General features: G+C 36.7%; 1 protein-coding gene across 3 annotated transcripts in view; it reads right to left on the bottom strand.

The window, feature by feature from the left end:
• The window catches only part of LOC107855400 (DExH-box ATP-dependent RNA helicase DExH14), a 44,502-nt gene that overhangs the window by 8,188 nt on the left and 16,897 nt on the right, over positions 1–19,417 (bottom strand). For all 3 annotated transcript variants that reach the window (XM_016700402.2, XM_047413871.1, XM_016700404.2), the window contains 24 exons: positions 18,407–18,619; positions 17,350–17,505; positions 17,041–17,265; positions 16,862–16,963; positions 16,702–16,782; positions 12,384–12,464; positions 8,502–8,705; positions 8,275–8,391; positions 8,062–8,184; positions 5,994–6,083; positions 5,786–5,911; positions 5,587–5,649; positions 5,382–5,470; positions 5,140–5,230; positions 4,873–5,022; positions 4,588–4,779; positions 4,429–4,494; positions 3,641–3,796; positions 3,370–3,513; positions 1,617–1,684; positions 1,373–1,538; positions 1,207–1,269; positions 783–878; positions 304–471 (listed from right to left, as the gene is read on the bottom strand). In XM_016700402.2, the coding sequence (XP_016555888.2) occupies positions 304–471; positions 783–878; positions 1,207–1,269; positions 1,373–1,538; positions 1,617–1,684; positions 3,370–3,513; positions 3,641–3,796; positions 4,429–4,494; positions 4,588–4,779; positions 4,873–5,022; positions 5,140–5,230; positions 5,382–5,470; positions 5,587–5,649; positions 5,786–5,911; positions 5,994–6,083; positions 8,062–8,184; positions 8,275–8,391; positions 8,502–8,705; positions 12,384–12,464; positions 16,702–16,782; positions 16,862–16,963; positions 17,041–17,265; positions 17,350–17,505; positions 18,407–18,619 (3,030 nt within the window). The remainder of the gene's footprint in view (positions 1–303; positions 472–782; positions 879–1,206; positions 1,270–1,372; positions 1,539–1,616; positions 1,685–3,369; positions 3,514–3,640; positions 3,797–4,428; positions 4,495–4,587; positions 4,780–4,872; positions 5,023–5,139; positions 5,231–5,381; positions 5,471–5,586; positions 5,650–5,785; positions 5,912–5,993; positions 6,084–8,061; positions 8,185–8,274; positions 8,392–8,501; positions 8,706–12,383; positions 12,465–16,701; positions 16,783–16,861; positions 16,964–17,040; positions 17,266–17,349; positions 17,506–18,406; positions 18,620–19,417) is intronic.

The raw sequence follows: 19,417 nt of genomic DNA, 5'->3' as shown, positions 1-19,417 counted from the left end.
ACGATAAAAAGAGCCAAAAAGTTTATAATATTCAACAAGTTTTGAATTTTTAAGTTATTTTCCTTTGCTCTCTCTCGTTATGATGTGAGTTTTTTTTTTAAAAGACAACTTTGTATGCACATGTTGATAATCCCAAAAAGAGAGAAGAAAAGAAAATGATGGGACAAGAAAAGTAGAAAACTCGTAAGTTAAAAAGGAAAAAAGAAGCATCGGAGGAAGAACGATATAATAATATATAAAAGAGTTGATAAAAACAGTATAGAAGTGAATAGATAAAGGAAGCTCTGGAAGCAGTTGCAAGACCTGCATGACCATTTGCAACAGATGCATGCAGGTAATGGTACTCGAGAGCCATCCACTGTTGGCACAAATATCTATCATAGCCTGGATAATACGTATACTTTGATCCAGCACAGACTTTAAGTCTGTGACATAATCGCTGATTGGCAGCTCTGATTGGGAAAAATGAGCCTGCAAAACAGTGACATGTGTAAGGAAGGCGGAAAAGAGCAAAAAAATACTATAACCCCCAGGCCTAGTTCAGGTAACAAAATTGAGGGACTTGTGACTTGGGTCATAGGTTCGGGCCCTGCGCCATCCAAACTAAGTGTGGTATTTAAGTGAAGAAGGGTAAAAAGGGGGGCCCCATCATCCCCGAGTATCGAAGCCTGCAGTTGGTCCCTGAGAAAAAGGGGGGAGTGTGTGGGTGTGGGTGTGTGTGTGTGGGGGGGGGGGATATTGACATTAAACAGAAACTAGCAGATAAAGACAACACATTTTACCTGAAAGAGCAGATTTGCTTTCACATGAGGATCATCCAGGCGACTGTGGTCAACAGCATATGGAACTTTCTCAGCTAATTTTTCGTTGTAGTTTTCCTGGAATAGGATAGGGGAACATAAAGCAAACGATGTGTACAAGAGACAAATAAAAAAGCAGTTGATGAATAGGTTGATAGTTCTAAATCCACAAGCAATTTCTTAGCGGAATATGCATACTACTTTAGATTTGCAGACCATATAATTCACAAGTGTCTGCAACAATTGGTGTCGTGCCAGGACAATCAATGTTCTTAGCCTAATAGTCAGAACTAGCAAAGTAATATACAATTAAGGAAAAATAAGCAATTAGGTGAGTTGAATACAAACAAAACATTGTTCAGCAACAACTGCCTTCCAATATATATTGGGTAGCTGAGAAAATTACCTCATTATGCCTCAGCGGAAGCTCATCGTATTCAGAAGCACCAGACAATATTTGTAGGAAAACCTTGGGTAAAAGATAAACAAGAAGTAATGCCAAGAAATATAATTTAAAAAAATTTAAAATAGATAAATAAGGTTTGAACATCCACGTTAGGTGTTCTACGAACCTCAAGCGATGTATCAGGTCCTATTTTTGAGCCAAACATAGATACAGTGGTGTACTTGAGATAATACTGAGATGCTATTGAGCCCAACATCAGTGGTTCGACATTGTCCTCAGTAATCTTGATGCATCCACTGTCTTCTAGATCCTCAAATGTACTTTGCACCAAGCTGTTTATAAATAAGGTGAGCACAAACAGAAATATCCAAGAAAAGCTATTTCAAGACTATGTAGTGCTTTCATTTTACCTAGACAAATAAGAATTCAAAATCCCAGGTTCTGCATGCTCTAGGCCATAATAAGCTGGGTTAACCATCTGCCAAGAAAGACTTCTGTGATTGGCAAACACAATAGCTAGCAGGGAAAGAACAGTCATCATTTTTAGCAATTCTTCAAACATAGAAGATTTTCTTGATAACATCATCAATCCACAGAAATGCATTAGTAGATTGGGGTGAAAATGGACTTTCTTCTCATTCTTTTCGTTTAGACGTCAATTGTCATCTCATCTCTCCTTTATCTTTTTATTTTATTTGGTAACATCATTTTTTTTAACCCCATGCTTCCCCTTCCCAAGGGAAAGAGTGCTCTCCTACTTTTCCCTCTGCGTGTCCACTGTCCCAAACCACAAATCTAATGATTGGAGGTGGAGGGACCCAGGCACATAGCCACTTAGCCTAGAGTTCCTTTGGACCACAGAATAACCAATTATGCCCTAATGTGACTCACCCATATCAAGTGAATTTCTATTCGCTATAAAAAGGCATCTATACAGGCACTACACAGAAATACAACTTTTCTCTTGTTCTTTTGCATGAGGTGGAACATACTACAAATGCAACATCGACACCTACGGTTGCCACTGCATTTGTTGAGAGGCAGAAGGACTCAATGAATAGCACAAGCAAACCATTGTTTTACCACTCAATGCTGATATTTATTCCTTTAAGATTAGTGCTCTCATATTGAACCTAAATGACCTTATGTTAAAAAACTAAATAAAGTTTTTCCGCAACCCAAAACGCAAGGTCTGTCTAGTTAAATAATTAAGACACAACATTTGCAGATTAGCTATTCCTGTCACTTAGGGTCTGGTTAAAGATGTGCAGGAGCTATTTCAACTTGCGCTTTGACAAGACTTGGCTATGCGGGATAGACCTCACTTTCTCCGAACATTTCTTTTGTAGCAAATGCTTCGATGGCAACCAAACAGGCACGTATTTTTCTTGTGCAACTATAGCTGCTGGTTGAATAAGTGTGTACCCTTTGTCTGCTTGTTGATTACAATAATATAGATTTTAAAGTCCATCAGTCTGAAACAAAACCTAATTGTCTGCTTGTTGATTACAACAACATATCTTGTAAAGTCCACCACAGTCTGAAACAAAACCTCTAACTATGAAGATCACCAAGAAGTAGATATAAGATCAGACAACTGATGCTTGATACAACTGAAACTATCCTTTACCCACCAGTTCCCTTTTCCAATATCAATTGTCACATGTTTGCAATGCTAAGTTAGAAGATAAAACTTGGGACTTCCGAAGTAGACAACATAAGCAAAGATAAAATGGCAACAAGGTCACACTACTGTGGCCTCCTTATCTTTTCTTTTCTTAAGCTAAATTAATCAACTCTTAAAGCTCTCACGTTTCATTAAGTCTACCTCATTATAAAAGACTCATTTCCTTTATTGTATTTCCATTTATATGGTTCTTCACTGCAGGAGCCACAACTTAGTTCATTACATCTTTAGAAATTTCATATTAATATGTTTACCTTAATAAGTAGCCCATATCAATCCGCGACCAAGTAACCTACTTATGATTACTTGTAGAAAGAAAAACATGCATCAAGCAGACTATCAATATAACGATGGGGGGTTCCTAACTTAGCACTGCCATTGGTGCAAGATTTGAATTTTTTTCTTGATTGGCAATGCAAGATTAAAAATTTGGAGCAACCAAATAAATTGAAAGCCCAAGGATCACGAAACCGTACCAATCTACGAAACAAGTAGGTCCAAGTGAGATAATGCACTGCATCCTCTTTATGAGAGATTGTTCCTGTAACAATCTCAGCGTTGATGTGGTCATGCAGTTGCTCTCTCAGGCTACTTTCAACTGGGAATGGTTCATAAAGAAACTGCAAAAAGAGAGCATAATATGTTAGGTAATAAAATGCAATAGACTAGTTACATAAACGATTGAAAGAAAGGAAAAGCAACAGCAGAGTCAAAATAAGATGTTCAAAGAAAAGAATTATAGATAACCTTTTTATAAAAGCTCTTCTTAGGTTCATGAACAAGAATAACAGCTTTCCCGTGTTGATCATATTGTGGACGACCAGCTCGACCCATCATTTGTAATATATCGGTGATTGGGAAATCAACATACCTTTTTGCCTTCCCATCATAATACTCTGTTCCCTGCAGAAGGATCTGTATGTTTTAAATACCAAAGATGGTGCGTATCCTGAGGCGATGAAGTTTGACAGTCATCAAGAGACGCAAGAACACAGTATTTGTTATGATGAGCAAATTAAACTCATCGAAGGAAAGCAAGGCAAAGAAATATATGTATTTAATTTGTTTTTGAGAGGAAGACTTGAAAATTTACCTATTGCAACAAGACTACACGTACAAGAATTTACAAGTAGAATAACCAAAATATTTTGCACAAACCAGAGTGATAAGCCACTTATGCTTTAATAACCTCACTTTAAAGAAAAGTAAAGGAAAGTGCTCGCTTAAAGAAGATTTGAGGGCAAAATTGATTTTGGAGTATTTTCCAAACATAAATATAAATGGGAATAGATGTCTAGGAAATTCAAGTAATCTTCTAAAATTTAGTTACAAATAATATCATCAAAGGGACTCAATATTTTAAGAAATGGATTAAAGCGTGGGATCCAGTTATATGTTTTAGAGTGTGATGTAACAAATAAAGCTGACAAACGAAGATGACAATAAGCCCATGTATACGTTCCTTCCAGTGGGAGATTATATTATAACATTCCCGTCTTTAACCTGATTCTGGAAGGTGGATAAGATGACGGTACCTTAATAACAACCAGATGTGCAGGAAGATTTACACCCCATGCTAACGTACTTGTACAAACCAACACCTAAAAAGACGCAGCCAAAATGACAAATATAATTTCCAATTTCAGCATATAATTGCTCCTACAAATCTACAAATTTCAGGATGACATAGTTGCCTGGATCTTGTTGTTTGCAAACAGTTCCTCCACCAATGATCGGTCTTTGTCATTCAGCCCGGCATGGTGTAATCCAATTCCAAATTGTAAGGTGTGCTTCAAGTTCTGGTCCGTGACTTGAGAAAGAACCATCTGAAGCGAATCTTCTGGCATGCTTATGAACTGCCTCGGGTGCTCATCTGAAGCTGCAAACTACAAGATCAGAAAACAAAAAACGTGACAGATTAGTTACGATCAGTACGAATGGAAATATTTTGATCAATACAGTATGATTTTTTGCCTCACCTGAATAAGGTCCAGGGCCGTAAGCCTTGTTTGGCGACGAGATGAGACAAAGATTAGAACTGGTTTTGTTGGTGAATGGGTACATATAGCAGCATATGTGGGCTTGTTCATGCTATTCATCCTTGGGCAGTAAAACTTCCCAGGATATCCCTGTTCAAGGAAATGATTTATAAATCAAGATTAAAACACGATACTGTAGGTAAATACACTTCAGTCTATTTGATGATGATGGCACTTCGGTAGCTTATAATCTCCAGCTCCACTTGCCTGAATATGAACTTCAAGAGGAACAGGCCTCACACTTGGTTTGAAATTAAAGAGGCCAGTTTCATCGACACCCAACCAATCAGCCAAATTACTGGGTTCAAAGACCAATGTTAGAATTTCGTTTAAAAGTTACCAAGATAAAAGGTTGTACCCTTGCAATCTACAGAGCAGAAACTCCACAAAACCAATTAGCATTTCGCACAAAAGACGGGCAAGAAATATAAATCCAATTAAACACATACTGCGCATTGGCTAATGCTGTCGACAGGCCAACAAACCGAACTCGCCGCTCTGTTTGAGAAGATATGTATCTCATCCTTGAGACTATAACCTAGAACCAGAAACTCTAGCATTAGACATGATCAAGTATTAAATATAATTTAATCAGTGAATCAAGGACCATGCAGGGGCAAAGCGAATGGGAGACATTCAGTGACAACTGTGTACCTCAAGTATGGGTCCTCGATCAGCTCCAAGTAAATGAATTTCATCCAAAATCATAAGCCCAACCTATAGATGTAGGTTTGATCATTTGATTGGGGTGAAGAGAGCATTCAAGAACAAAATGTTCATGTTATAATTTTGATATTAAGTACAAATAACTAAAAAAAAAGCAAAGGAATAAAAAATAAATGAGATATTGCACCTTAGTAACATAGCTTCGACTGTGCCAATTGCGACTGATGCCATCCCACTTTTCAGGAGTCGAGATTATGATGTCTGCTGACAAGAGAGCCATTAGATCCGGGGTGTAGTCACCAGTCATTTCAACCTGCGTAGGATATTTGAGTTAGCAGTGATATCGCATCTATGTGACATAAGAATAATGCCTAAACAAAAGAAACTTCACACACCATCTTCTTTCCAAGTTGGGAAACAAGACGCTTTCTCCAGTCCGTCATCCTCTCCCGAACAATAGCCTTTAAAGGTGCTATATAGATAACCTGCAGATAGAAAATCATTAAAGAATAATAAGAAATTATGAAGTTGAGATACAAGTATAAAGATGGGGAGACAAAATTACATATGTAATTCTGCAGCAACTTTTTTTTTTTTAATTGGGTAAATGATTTTTCTTTTACTAGGGAATCATCTTGGTCCGTCCTTATTTGCCTTGGTGATGGATAAACTGACACGGCATATCAAGGGGGAGGTATCATGGTGTATGCTAGTTGCAGATGACATAATATTGATTCATGAGACACACGGCAAAAGTAATGAAAGGCTAGAGGTTTGGAGAAGGATCTTGAAGTCTAAAGGGTTCAGGTTGAGCAGAACTAAGACAAAGTACTTGGAATGCAGGTTCAGTGACTTAACTTGCGTGACAGATGTGGAAGTGAGGATAGATACTCAAGTCATCCCCCTAAGGGAGGAAGTTTCAAGTATTTTGGTCAATGATCTAAGGAAATGGGATATTGACAAAGATGTTACACATCGTATTGAGAAAGGTGGATGAAATGAAGGCTCGCATCCAATGTATTGTTTCATAAGAATGTGCCACCAAGACTTAAAGGTAAGTTCTTAAAAGTGTTTTTTTTATCAGGTAGAGTTTTTCATTAATAATAACAAGGTCAACATGGCAGTATACGAGTGTATAGCCCTAAAGGAAAAACGTACAATATATGGTTCTCTCCGAAGACACCCAATTACACACAGGAACTGCATGGGTGCACCAAAATAAAATAAGGGATCGAACACTAATCCCAATGACGAGCATCAAATGACTTTCTTGAAGGGTAGGCAGATTATGGATGCCGCTCTACTGGCCAATGAGTTGGAGACTCTAGGGTGAGACAGAACATTCCTGGCATCCTTTATAAAGACTTTTGACCATGTCAACCGATCCTTCTTACTGAAAATCCTAGAAGACATGAGATTTTGCACCAAGTGGATCAACTGGATAAGGTTTGCATTTCTAGTGTGAAATTCTCCCTCATCTTTAATGGCAGCACTGAAGGTTTCTTTCAATCACAAAGGGGGCTTAGAGAGGGTGATCCCATGTCACCCTTTCTCTTTATCTTAGCCATGGAAAGATCAAATTACATGATCAGAATAGCTAAAGGAAATGGACGGATCAAGGTTTTTTGTACTCAAGCAAACAGGGACAATGCCATGGAAATCACTCATCTACTATATGCAGATGACTCTCTAATCTTCTATGATGCAGAAATAACTCAGATCAGATACCTAATGACCATCCTAACCATCTTTGAAGGCATCTGTGGGTTGCATGTTAACTAGCAGAAGTGCTTTATTTATCCTGTTAACCAAGTGGATAACTTAGAGACATTGGCTGAGAACCTGGGATGCCACTGGGAGCCAAGAATAAAGAGCTTGAAATCTGGAGTGCAAGTTCTAAAGAAATGTGATGAGAAACTAGCAAGATAAAAGAGCCAGTATCTATCTCTGGGGGTGGGGGGGTGGGGGTAGGTTGACTCTCATTAAATTTGTGCTGGATGCTTCCCTACACACACACACACACACACACACATATATATATATGTTGAGTTTGTTCCCAATACCCAAAAGCATTTTAAAGAAGATAAAAGTTACTCTAAGGAGACATTGTCACAAAGTTCATGCGGTCCAGTGATCAGCTTGCAGACATATTCATCAAGTCCCTAGCCGGTCCCAGAACGGGTTATTTATGTAACAAGCTTGGTGCAAATAATCTATATGCACCAGCTTGAGGGGGAGTATTAGAATCTATTAGAATCCTATGAATATTTTACAACATATGTAAATATAGTTGGTAGCTTGATTTACTCCTATCATAATTAGGTGTTGATTTGCATTAATTTCCTTTAGTTTTTTAGGACATGTAAACTTAGCTATTTAAACCCAAATAGCTTGAGGGAATAATCAAGCTGAGTTTTCTCTTATTTCTCTTCCAATTCACGGAAACAAATTGCAACAAAGTACCTTCATATCGGGCTGTGTATTAAACAAATGGAGCATAGCAAGTTCAGCTGATATTGTCTTCCCACTTCCAGTCGGAGCTCCCAAGAGGATATTTTTGTCCGTGTGATACAGCACATGAAAAGCCTGCCAAAATTGATTTAAGCTATTTCTGATATTGACTAATGAAACAAACAATTAATCGAATTTAAGGTATCAAAAAATCGAGATATCCACCTGTGTTTGTATAGGATTGAAGTGTGAAAATTTATACAAGGCCTCAAAAGTTCCATTCCCGAGTGCAGTCACAGGAAGGGGTTTTAAATCTAGAAGCTCAGTGTGGGATGTTTGGACCTGAAGAACCATTCATTCAAGTCAGAGAAAACCAACACCCAAAATTCAAACTTTTGGACATATTGCAGATATTCAACAATATAGAGATGAATGTAAGTTGATAAAACCACCTCTGGAAGAGCGAGATTGTGGAGAGTTATAGTATATAAAGCATCTGCTTGCAGCCATGAGTCAGAAACAGCACGAATGTAGTACATCGGAGGATGTGGCTCAAAGATTGGCACAGCAAAGGATAGTTTCTGTGGATCTGCTCTCGCCATCTTCTTTGTGAGTGTGAAGAGCTCGGAATGGTAAATGTGGTCATTCTCAGAATCCTAAGTTATTAGACAAATTATTTAGTACGATAAAATATCAAAAGCAATTCCTAGCCAAGTCATAAGATAAAAATGGCACTGAGAATTCCTTCCCTCATGCAAAAATGTAATTAACAGTTCCAATTAAAACGTTTGGTGTAAATTCAAGAAAAAACAATACTTACATGGGCCAACTTGATGTGATAGAAAGTCACAATGAAGGTTTGAAAAATAGTACAAGGAGAGGGCAAATTTCAGAGGCAATTATAATCATGTTTATTATTTTATTTTTTAGATGAATCACTCGATGGACAGTTAAAGATAGTTAACTGGACAGCCAGCAATCTTGAAAATCACTCATGATGTCTCAGAATACGGCCCCTAAAGTTGTCAGTCAGATGCAATTTCCATCTTGCCGTTGATTAAAGTATCCGTTATATCATGCATCCTTTGGGGTTTTCTCTTTTTTGATCAATACATAACAAGTACTCTTCTGCGATTTTAGAATTCATGAATCCTCGTGTTTAAGCAGAGGACAAAATTACACATAGAAATCTATATGAATCTTCACTCTTATGTTATTGCTTAATCCCTCCTCTTCTTCCATTTCTTACTTCTTAAACCAAGCATTCCTTGATTCAGCCCTTCAACCCATTCACAAATCACTTTTATGTTCTAGTTTTCCCCAAGAAGAAGATATTATGTAAGTTAGTGTCTATTTTCTTAGAGGTTTTGGACCTGAAGCTAATATCCATCATCATGATGCTTGAGGGACTTCTTTCAATGTCAATGCTTCGGGTACTACTAGGCACAACATAGCGAGAAGTCGTTCTGCTCTGTTCATCTATCCCTAACAATAACAAGCAAGAGGGGGTGCTAAAGTTCAAATCCGTAATGATCTCTGCTGATGTATATAGTGTGTCACGTTAGGTAACTTGACTCATTTCCATCGATGAAATGAATCAATCTCGGTATGTCACGAATTCATGTTGTCCACGACTCTATCTGGGTTAGTTAGTGTCTATTTTGTTAGAGATTTTGGACCTGAAGCTAATAGCCATCATCATGATGATCACAGAACTAATTTCATAAACAACCCTCCCAAGATCCTAAAATATTAAATGTTTCAGGCAATCAAATATAGCATCTACAAAGTCAATAGAGCTTATACGTTGATGGATCAGGCAAACCAGCAAAATACAAATTGGCCATGGAAACAAATCTGGAAAAGTAGAATACCACACAAAGTATCAAGCTTTGTCTGATTGCTGGCCAAAGAAGCAGTCCTAACTCCAGATAATGTTATGAAGAGAGGGATAACCTTATGCTCTAGATGCTTCTTTGTGGGGAAACATTAGAGACTGTTAACCATCTGTTTCTACACTGCAAGTACACTCAACAACTATGGAGAATTTTTTGTCTTAAAGGCATTTCCTGAACTATGCCCACGAAAGTCTCCGAGGCTTTAAAGAGCTGGGAAGAAGCAGGAGCACAGGCAAAGGAAAGAGACATATGGAGACTTATCCCTGCTGCTATATGGTGGGCAATATGGGAAGAGAGGAACTTTAGGTGCTTTGAGAGCATAGAGAATAGTGTACAGAATGTGAAGCTTAACTGCATTCTACTGTTATGTTTTTGGTGTAATTAGTTATACTTGAATGATCCTGTCCCTATAATTGATGTTTTAGACTAAATTTAGTCATAAAGCAGTAAGATGTGGGACCACTTGTAGACAAGGTTTCGGTACAACCTATGTACTGTTTTGTGATATCATACAAAGTTGCCAAGTTCAAATGATATCATACAAAGTTACCAAGTTCAAAAAAAAAAAATATAGCATCACAATGTAATAGCTCAGTCAAAAATTAAGCACCTTATGAGCAACTTTATTTGAATGATGTGTCACCAGCACGATGGCAGTGGGATTACTCACCTAGTCACCTTAATGAGCACAACTAGACAGTGAACCATCAACTTCCGAACGAATTTGAATGACTGAGAAGTGGGCAGACTTGCTGAATTACTACTGATTCTGGAGAATTTCCAAGGTTTGTCATAGTGCCAGGACAGGATGATTCGAAAAACTGAAAGCAGGGGTCAATTTATAGTGAAATCTTGATACATAGCTTGATTTCAGGAGGACTTCCGGATATAGGCCTTGGAAACAGAAATGGAAAACTAATGCTCATTACAAGGTAATGTATTTCTCCTGGTTGGTGACTTGGTGTCTCATAAATCATGCTTGACATGGGAGAACTTAAAAAGAGGAGGAATTCCAATTGGGCTCCAGATGCTTTTTGTGTGGTTCACGTTCAGAGAGCATAGATCATTTGTTTTTAAACTGCTACATCACTGTTCAATTATGGAAACTGTTCCTTAACATGGTGAGACTTAAATAGTACATGCACACAATTAAGCCTTTGAAGTGCTGGAACATCAAGGGCAGGAACAAGAGGCAAAGGAAATGTGATGCACTAAACATTCTAGTATCTGGTGTCTATTTGGAGGGAAAGGAACAGGAGGTACTTCGAAGACAAAGAAAGCTCTATTCAGAAGATCAAACTGAACACTTTACTTTTGTTTTATTTTTTGGTGTAAACAGATTTTTACTAGTGACAAAGAGGAGCTGTTAGATGTGATAGAATCCCTTTAAGAAGAACATACTTTAGCTTTTGATGTGTAAATATTTTTGTTTGCATCTTCTTGGTACTACTTATCAATACAATTACCAATTGTCAAAAAAAAAAAAAAAAAGACAAAAAAGCTAGGCTGTGGGACAAAGCGCAATTTTCTATTTCTACAGTTATGTTCTCTACTTACCCACAACTTACTTTGCAAATAACCTTAAACACACCAATTATCTATCTCCTCATGGCATCCACTTAACACCAGAAAGTTTATATTTTGTTATTTACTAACCACTAAAATTTATGATCTTTAAGACACTGACCCTTGCCTGGTCGTTAGAGGTGGATCCAAACTCTGTGGGTTTAGCCTTTAAGGTTCTTAGCATTAAGTCGTTATACATTTAAAGTTATGAGTTCATATCTACCATTTGTTGTAATTTTAGTGAATATTTACACAAAAATTCCTACTCCGTGCTGAAAGTTCCTAGTTGATCCCCTAATGGTGGATTTACCCCTGATCAGCATGGCTTCCTATTACCCTACATCCAACAAGCTTTCTGACTTTCTTCTTGCCCAATCTAGTTTCAACTCATCACTCCCAAGATAAAGCTAAGAGGAGAATAGGTAATTCAAATGCAAATACAAGATCGTGATGCCGCACATAATCACCTCTCATCTCCTTTCTCTACAAGTCAAACCCAAACAAGATCACCCTTGTACTCCACTTGCAACTATGAAACGGGAAAGGGGCAAGGCATGACCTGCTACTTATTTGAACTAAAAAAAGAGCTTGATACTAGAAGGTCAAACCAATGCAATAAAAAGAAAGGTAAACAAGAAAAGACACCACCGATGAGGATAGGCCAAATTATACATGCACAATAATGTTTGATTATTTTTATTGTTCTTGTTATACTGCAAGAAACAAGCATGTTCAAAGCTACAGAACTTAATTTACAAATAGGTTCTGATAACCATGTTAATTTAAGAGGCAAAATTCTAGACAGAATCCAGACATCCATTGTAAACACCTATATCCATCAAAGCATAAAATAAATGAACAAGCAGGTACCTCAACCAGAATCCACCAGCGCAGCGCAGTGCCATGAATTCGATCCTTCCAAACAAACTGTGGAGCTATGACCAAATCCACCTAACAAAGGAGCTTCATGATTATCTTTCTATTTGCATTGGATAAAAATAGAAGGAACAGATAGAGGCTTCCTCCATCTCATTCTGAGTTTTTCTTCTTTGTGGCATAAGTAGAAGTGGCCCCAAAGGTAGGAATTTTTTAGTTTGGAAGAATTTGCACTGTTTAGGTATGTAGATTGGTACTATGTTATCCTATCGCTCATATGGTATTGACAAGTACTAAGACATTGCAGGGAAAAGTTTCTTCTAGTAAAGTGGATACATTGTTCTAGATTGTCCGAGAAGGAACTTGAAGGTTAAACTGGGACAAAGGGAACAAATTTCAGATATAACAACAACATACCCAGTGTATTCCCACATAGTGGGGTTTGGGGGTAGGGTGTACGCAGACTAGGACTGGCAACGGAACTGGAATATTCCGTTCCGTTCACTCCATTTCTGATTTCTTTCCGGTTCCAGTAACGACACGGTCCGTTTGGTGCCGGTTTACCGGTACCCAATGGTCTGGAATACGATACCGGTCCGAACCTGTGAAAAATTCCGGTATTTCCGGTTGACCGGTTTCTGGTCCGTCAGACGTGTTTAAATTTCTGGCCTTTTAAAAAAAAAAAAAAAAACTGGGTTGGCAACGGCTCTTTTGGCAGTTGCTTTTCTAGCCGTTAATAACCCCCCCCCCCCCTTCCAATTACCCCCCACACCACCCCTAAAATTTTTACTATAAATATACTTCATTTCAATTATTTTTTCACACAAATACTATCAATTTTCATACTCTCTTAATATTCTCTCACATTCTCTCTAAATATTTCTTGTTTAATTATATTAGTTGGAGTTGAGGATTCATTTATTATATTAGTTGGAGTTGAAGATTTTTTGAAGATATTACAAGTTTCAATTATCATCTTTTAATTTCGACATTTGTTATACGTCTGTTTTTACGCAGACGTTCGGTCTATTCATTCCAACTTTAATCTCTTTTTATTTACGTTAATTATCTATATTTTTAATTTTTAGTATCTACATTTATTTACGAACATCAATTTGTATTTGTAATGCTTGTATTAATATTTTATTTTGAATTATGGATTTTGGAAAAAATAGTAGTGGTAAAAAACCAATCTTTGGTAAGGTCTTTCGTAGAAATAAAAAAAGTAAGGCTAGTACTAGTTCATTACCGCCTAGATTTAATGAAATTTCATTTTCACAACCTAATAGTTTCGATGTTGGTATCGGTATGGAATTAGATAATGAGACCCTGAATAGGCGTTATAATAATTTTGAGGAAGACTTACTGGAGGAAGGTGATATAGAAGAACAAGAATTAGGTGATACCCCTAGATACCCCTACTAGTTCGGTTACGGAATTACCGGAACACGGTGAAGAACTTCCCCCTTTACCGGAATTTACTAGGGCCAAAAGTACCGAACGTACTAAAAGGTCTTTACTTTGGAAATTTATGGAGCATGATAGGGTAAAAAGTACTGCTACTTGCAATAAATACAAAAATGTTTTTAAACATTTGACTGGGGGAAAAAATGGCGGGACAGGGTTGCTAACTTTGCATTTGATGAGATGTAATAAAGAATTTATTCGTCTAAAAAATGAGGCTAAGGCAAAAAAAGATGGTACAACATTTGTACATGAATTTGTTGGAGGTAATATGGTTCAAACGCGTTTAGACATGTTTAACCCGGCTGAAGCAAGTTCATCATCGACATATAGTGAAGATGTAGATAGAGAAGAACTAGCGAAAATGATTGTTGTTATGGGTTTGCCTTTTAGTTTTCCTTCGCATCCCGGTTTTATTCATTATATTCAACGAGTATATAATCCCTCTTTTAAAGGTTTTTCACGAAATACAATTAAAAATGATATTTTTAAATTTCAAGCTGAACATTATCATTTTCTTCGTTGCTTATTTGATAAATTTGATGGTAGAATATCTGTTACTTCTGATATGGGTATTAGTGTTGTCGGTAATGATTATTTTACTCTCACGGCTCATTGGATTGATCACGATTGGAGCATGCAAAAAAGAATTATTGCTTATAAATATGTCGACGAGTCTAAAACCAGTATGTATATAGTTAGTACAATAGCGGAAAACATGAAATATTTTAGATCAATTGGTAAACTTATGACATGCACATTAGATAATGCTTCTAATAATTTGAAAGCTATTGACGAGTTAAAAACTAAATTATGTTTAGTGTATGGAGATCATTTTCATGTTAGATGTTCTGCACATATTTTAAATTTGATAGTACATGATGGTATTGATTTGTTTGGAAATGGTTGTCTTAAAGTGCGAATTGCTTGTAGTTATATGTTTAAAAATAAAAGAAAGGTTGTAATGGATGATTTTAAACGTAAATGTCAACAATGTGGCCTTCCATATAGAAAAGTTCCAAACGAAATTCCTACTAGATGGAATTCTTTGTTTCAAATGTTTGAAGTTGCTGTTATATATCGTAAACCTATACAATTAGTTTATAATTCTTATAATAAGGATGTTAATTTAATGCTAGATGAAGATGATTGGACTGAAGTAGAAAAACTTTGTAAATTTTTGAAAACTTTTTATCAAGCTACGAACACAGTATCTGCTCAATATACTCTAACTATTTCTTCTATTTTAGTAACTATTACTGTTATTTCTAAAGTACTTGTTGAATATAAAAAAATATGTCCTAACAAAGAAGCAATTGAAGCTATGATTGAAAAATTAAAAAAATATTATTTTCCTATTCCACAAATTCTTTTAACAACTAATTTATTAAACCTATTTTATAAAGAACATGGTACAGTGATGTTGGTTAGAAAATTATACAACAATTTAGAAATTGGACTTCATGAAAAGCCATCAGTTGAAACTTGTTGTGCTTGCATAGATCTACAACCAGGAGTTTATATAACTTGTATCAAGTTATGGAACAAAATATTGGGCTGATTGAACCTCCTACTTCTAGACGTAGATATGATGATTTAGATAACGAGATGGGAGAAGAATTTGGTCTTCAATGTTGTAGGAGTAATGATTTTGATTTGTATCTTTCGCACGATCGGGAAAATATTAGAGATGAAACTGGAAAACAACAACTTTTATCGTGGTGAAAGACCCATATCAGACAATTTCCAAAACTTTCAAGGATGGTTCGAGATTTGTTATCAGTTCAAGCTACTTCAATTGCTTCGGAGCAAGCTTTCAGCGCAGGAAGATTTATAATAGGAGATCATCGGTATTCGTTAGCAAGGGATAGTTTGGAGATTTCGGTATTATTTAGAGATTGGATCAATGCCGAACGAAGAAATTTTGGGCTCCCCAAATTACCGCCCCATATTGAAGACGAAATAGATGAAAGTTTTGAAGAAAATAGTGATGATGGAATGGAAGCAATGGAGGAACTTGGAAATAGACTAATTCCGGAGGATTTATCCGCCGAAGAATTAGAAAAGTTACGCCAAAAAAATTATAGACAATTTAGATATTAATAAGATTTTACAATAGAGATCTAATTCACACAGAACCCTTCCTAGAAGGTGGCTGCGTAGATTAGATTTTCATTTAATATCTTTGTAATAAATGTACAACGTACGAAATTTGAATAAATATAACGGCTATTCGCCTAATTTTGTTTTAAAATTTGTTTTTTGTTTGTTGCAATTATGAAAAAAAAAATATTATATTAAGTATTTAAGTTTATAAAGTTAGGAAAATTTTAAACTTCTTAAACTTATTAAAAATATTATATTAACTTAACATATATTTTTTAAGTTAAAATTTAAAACCTTTTAAGATAATTAAAACTTAATTATAAAAAAGTTAATAAATTATATAAACTATATAAGTTAATCCCATTAAGTTATAATTTAAATTAAAACTTAAAAACAAAAAAATTTAAAAACAAAAACTGTAGTACGTTAGGCGCTATTCCGGTAATGTTCCGGTATCGCTCCGATCCGATCCGGTTCCACACCGGTAGCTAGCGGACCGGTCCGAACAAGGGGAATTTTCCGGTATTCCGGTTCCGGTAACTCCGGTTCCGGCGCTATAAAACGGTAATGAGGTTCCGGTACCGTTCCGGATCCGGTCCGGTGGTTCCGGTCCGTTGATAGCCTTAATGCAGACCATACCACTACCTCAGGTGAAGTAGAGAGGCTGTTTCCGATAGACCCCCGGCTTAGAAAAATTTCAGATAGAACATGAGGGAAAAAGCGAGTGCAGAAATGTACTCACCTTCAGAACCGTTCTAGTGATCGGACTGACTGTAGCAGACAACAAGACTGATGGAAAATATCCCAGACATTGCTTGACAACCTGGAATTTTGAAAACATTTCTTTAACTTAAGGTCACAGGGTTTACCCTTGAACCAAAAACCTGTAAAAAATGATTTACCTTTCCTCCAGGTGCGTAACGAATCAAAGCTCCAATATCTTTCTCTTGCAACTCATGTAAATGATCCAAATCTGCTCCCCTTTCTTCAAGCTTCCTCAATATCTGAAAATGATTTCTTAATTAACACACATAAACTAGTTGAAATTTTATTTAACACAAGTTATTTATAGAGAACAAACTTCTGAAGAAATGTCCTTGTCAAACTGTCTAAGAGGATGTTGATGGGGCCATATTCGGCGATCCACAGCCTTGCAATAGTCTAACATAAGAGCAGACATTTCACACCACCCTCTACGCAGACAAATCTCAAAAAGAGCCCGCATAATACGAGCCAAGCTTGCACTTATATAAGCCGCATCAGAGATCAGTGAAAACATGTCAATTGATCCTCGAGAGATGTACAGCTGTGCAAGATACAATCAACGTTGTTAAAACACAATACATAGAGAAGCCACACAGTTTTTAATGGACAGAGAGTAATTCAAGACCTGGATAAGAATTGAAACTTTTCCATATTTGGTAGATGGACCACCCTTGACTTCCAATGGACAATATGTTCGAGCCAACGTCTCAAGCTCATTTTGTTCCTCATCTCGGACCACAATATTTTCGAATTCAGAAGAATGAGCTACCATATTTATCAACTAATAGCAAGTGAAAAAATAGATGTCAGAGAAAGCACAATAAAAACAATGGACAGCTAAACCTAGCACCGGTAAGCATGGAAGTCATTACTATTAAATGAAAGTATATTGTGACACAATTAAAAAACACAACAAAGAGGACAATATAGCTTAGAAGATGAAAAACTCATATAGTTAGCGACTTGCACTAAATAAGTGCTATAACATGTGCTATAACATACCACTAGAGTAATACTTTAGTCTTTAGCTAGTTAGCAAATGGGCAGATCAACTCTGGAAAATATTCATCAACCTGAGAGGCATTTAGAAGCGTGATGCCACTAGAATTAACTGATGTTCTAATTAGCTGGAATAGAGAAGGAAGGCTATCCAGTCAGAAAGAGAGGAGCATGGTCCTCGCTTGTAGCTGGTGGAACCTATGGAAAGAAGGGAACCAAAGATGCTTTGAAATCAAAGGAAACTCTGTGCAGAATTTAAAGATGAAGAGTTAGTACTTTACAATTTTCGGTGTAAGCAAGAATTTCTAGAAAATATAGAATCTTTGATGTCCTAGAAAGGGAGCCTTGGAGTAACAGGTAAAGTTGTGTGACCAAAAGGTCACGGGTTCAAGCCGTGGAAACAGCCTCCGGAAGAAATGCGAGGTAAGCTTGCGTATGATAGACCCTTGTGGTCCGACCCTTCCTCGTGCATAGCGGGATCTTTAATGCACCGGGCTGCCCTTTATCTTTGATGTCCTAGATTACATACAAAAAGTTTTTTTTTTTCTCCTATTCATTTTTCCCAGTAGACAAGTCCATTCTCACTAACATGGGATCATAAATTAAAAAATGGCAAAATCATAACTGCACAATTGCATGATCCGTTCGTATTAGTAAAAGAGATGGCAAGCAAAACAAAATACCTCGCTTTCATTCATATGGCGTGACAGCATTTCGTTGTAAGTTTCAACGCTAGTATACTGGATATAAAAGTGACTTGCAATACGACCAAGTTCAGTGCAATAGAAGTTCCCACTTTTCTCATCAAAACGCATCATTTTTGCTTTGTCAAGTGCACGGGCAGCATCGCTTATAAGATCTCTTTGCTTTAAGGTTAATGATGGATCTGCCATGACCTGCAAAAGAGAAAAGACAGCTTCAGCTAAAGTTTTTATATTGTTAGTTGCTTCCCCAAATCTCTAGCAAAAACAAGTACATCAAATTGACTTTATCGAAATATTAAGAATATCTTATTTACACACTTCTAAAAAGCCATTTAGTGACAATTGAAGCTGTATTCAAGAAAAGCCAACATGGGAGAACCTCAGGGTAATGTTGCATCATCTACTAAAGAGCTAAGGACCTTTAGTCAAACAAGACTTGTTCATCTGTGATACTTTTTCAAACCAAAAGATCTATCGATCGAGCTCCAACAACAAAAACAACATACCCAGTGGGATTCCACAAGTTTCGGGCGGGGGGGTATGCAGACCTTACCCCTACCTTGTGTGACGTAGAAAAGCTGTTTCAGATAGATACTCATGCACGTGCCTAATAATTCATCATTCCATTTATCTTTATACAGTACATAAATCTTTTTTTCAGAAAGTAACAACTTTTATTCTATTCCAAGGGTTAAACCTGCCACAACATGCTACAGGTTTTCATAATAATTACAATTGTAGGAGAGTGTCAAGAAGATCTTCAAACCTATAGCAAAAATTTATAGAGAACCTAACACATCCATAATTGATTCTAGATCTTCCACGAACTCTTTTTTCCACATAAAATTCTCCTACACAGAAATTCCATTCCCCAAGCATTCAATCCCTCCATCTGCATAAAGATTGGAAGTAAAATTGAAAAAGTAAAGTTTCATAGTATTCTATGTTCAAAAGAACAAAATAAATGTAATGCAAGGCATTTCACCTGGA

This window comes from Capsicum annuum, chromosome 6, assembly GCF_002878395.1.
Source record: "Capsicum annuum cultivar UCD-10X-F1 chromosome 6, UCD10Xv1.1, whole genome shotgun sequence".
NCBI lineage: Eukaryota > Viridiplantae > Streptophyta > Magnoliopsida > Solanales > Solanaceae > Capsicum > Capsicum annuum.
Note: the sequence above shows the minus strand (reverse complement) of the source record. Positions and strands in the feature narration are given on the sequence as shown.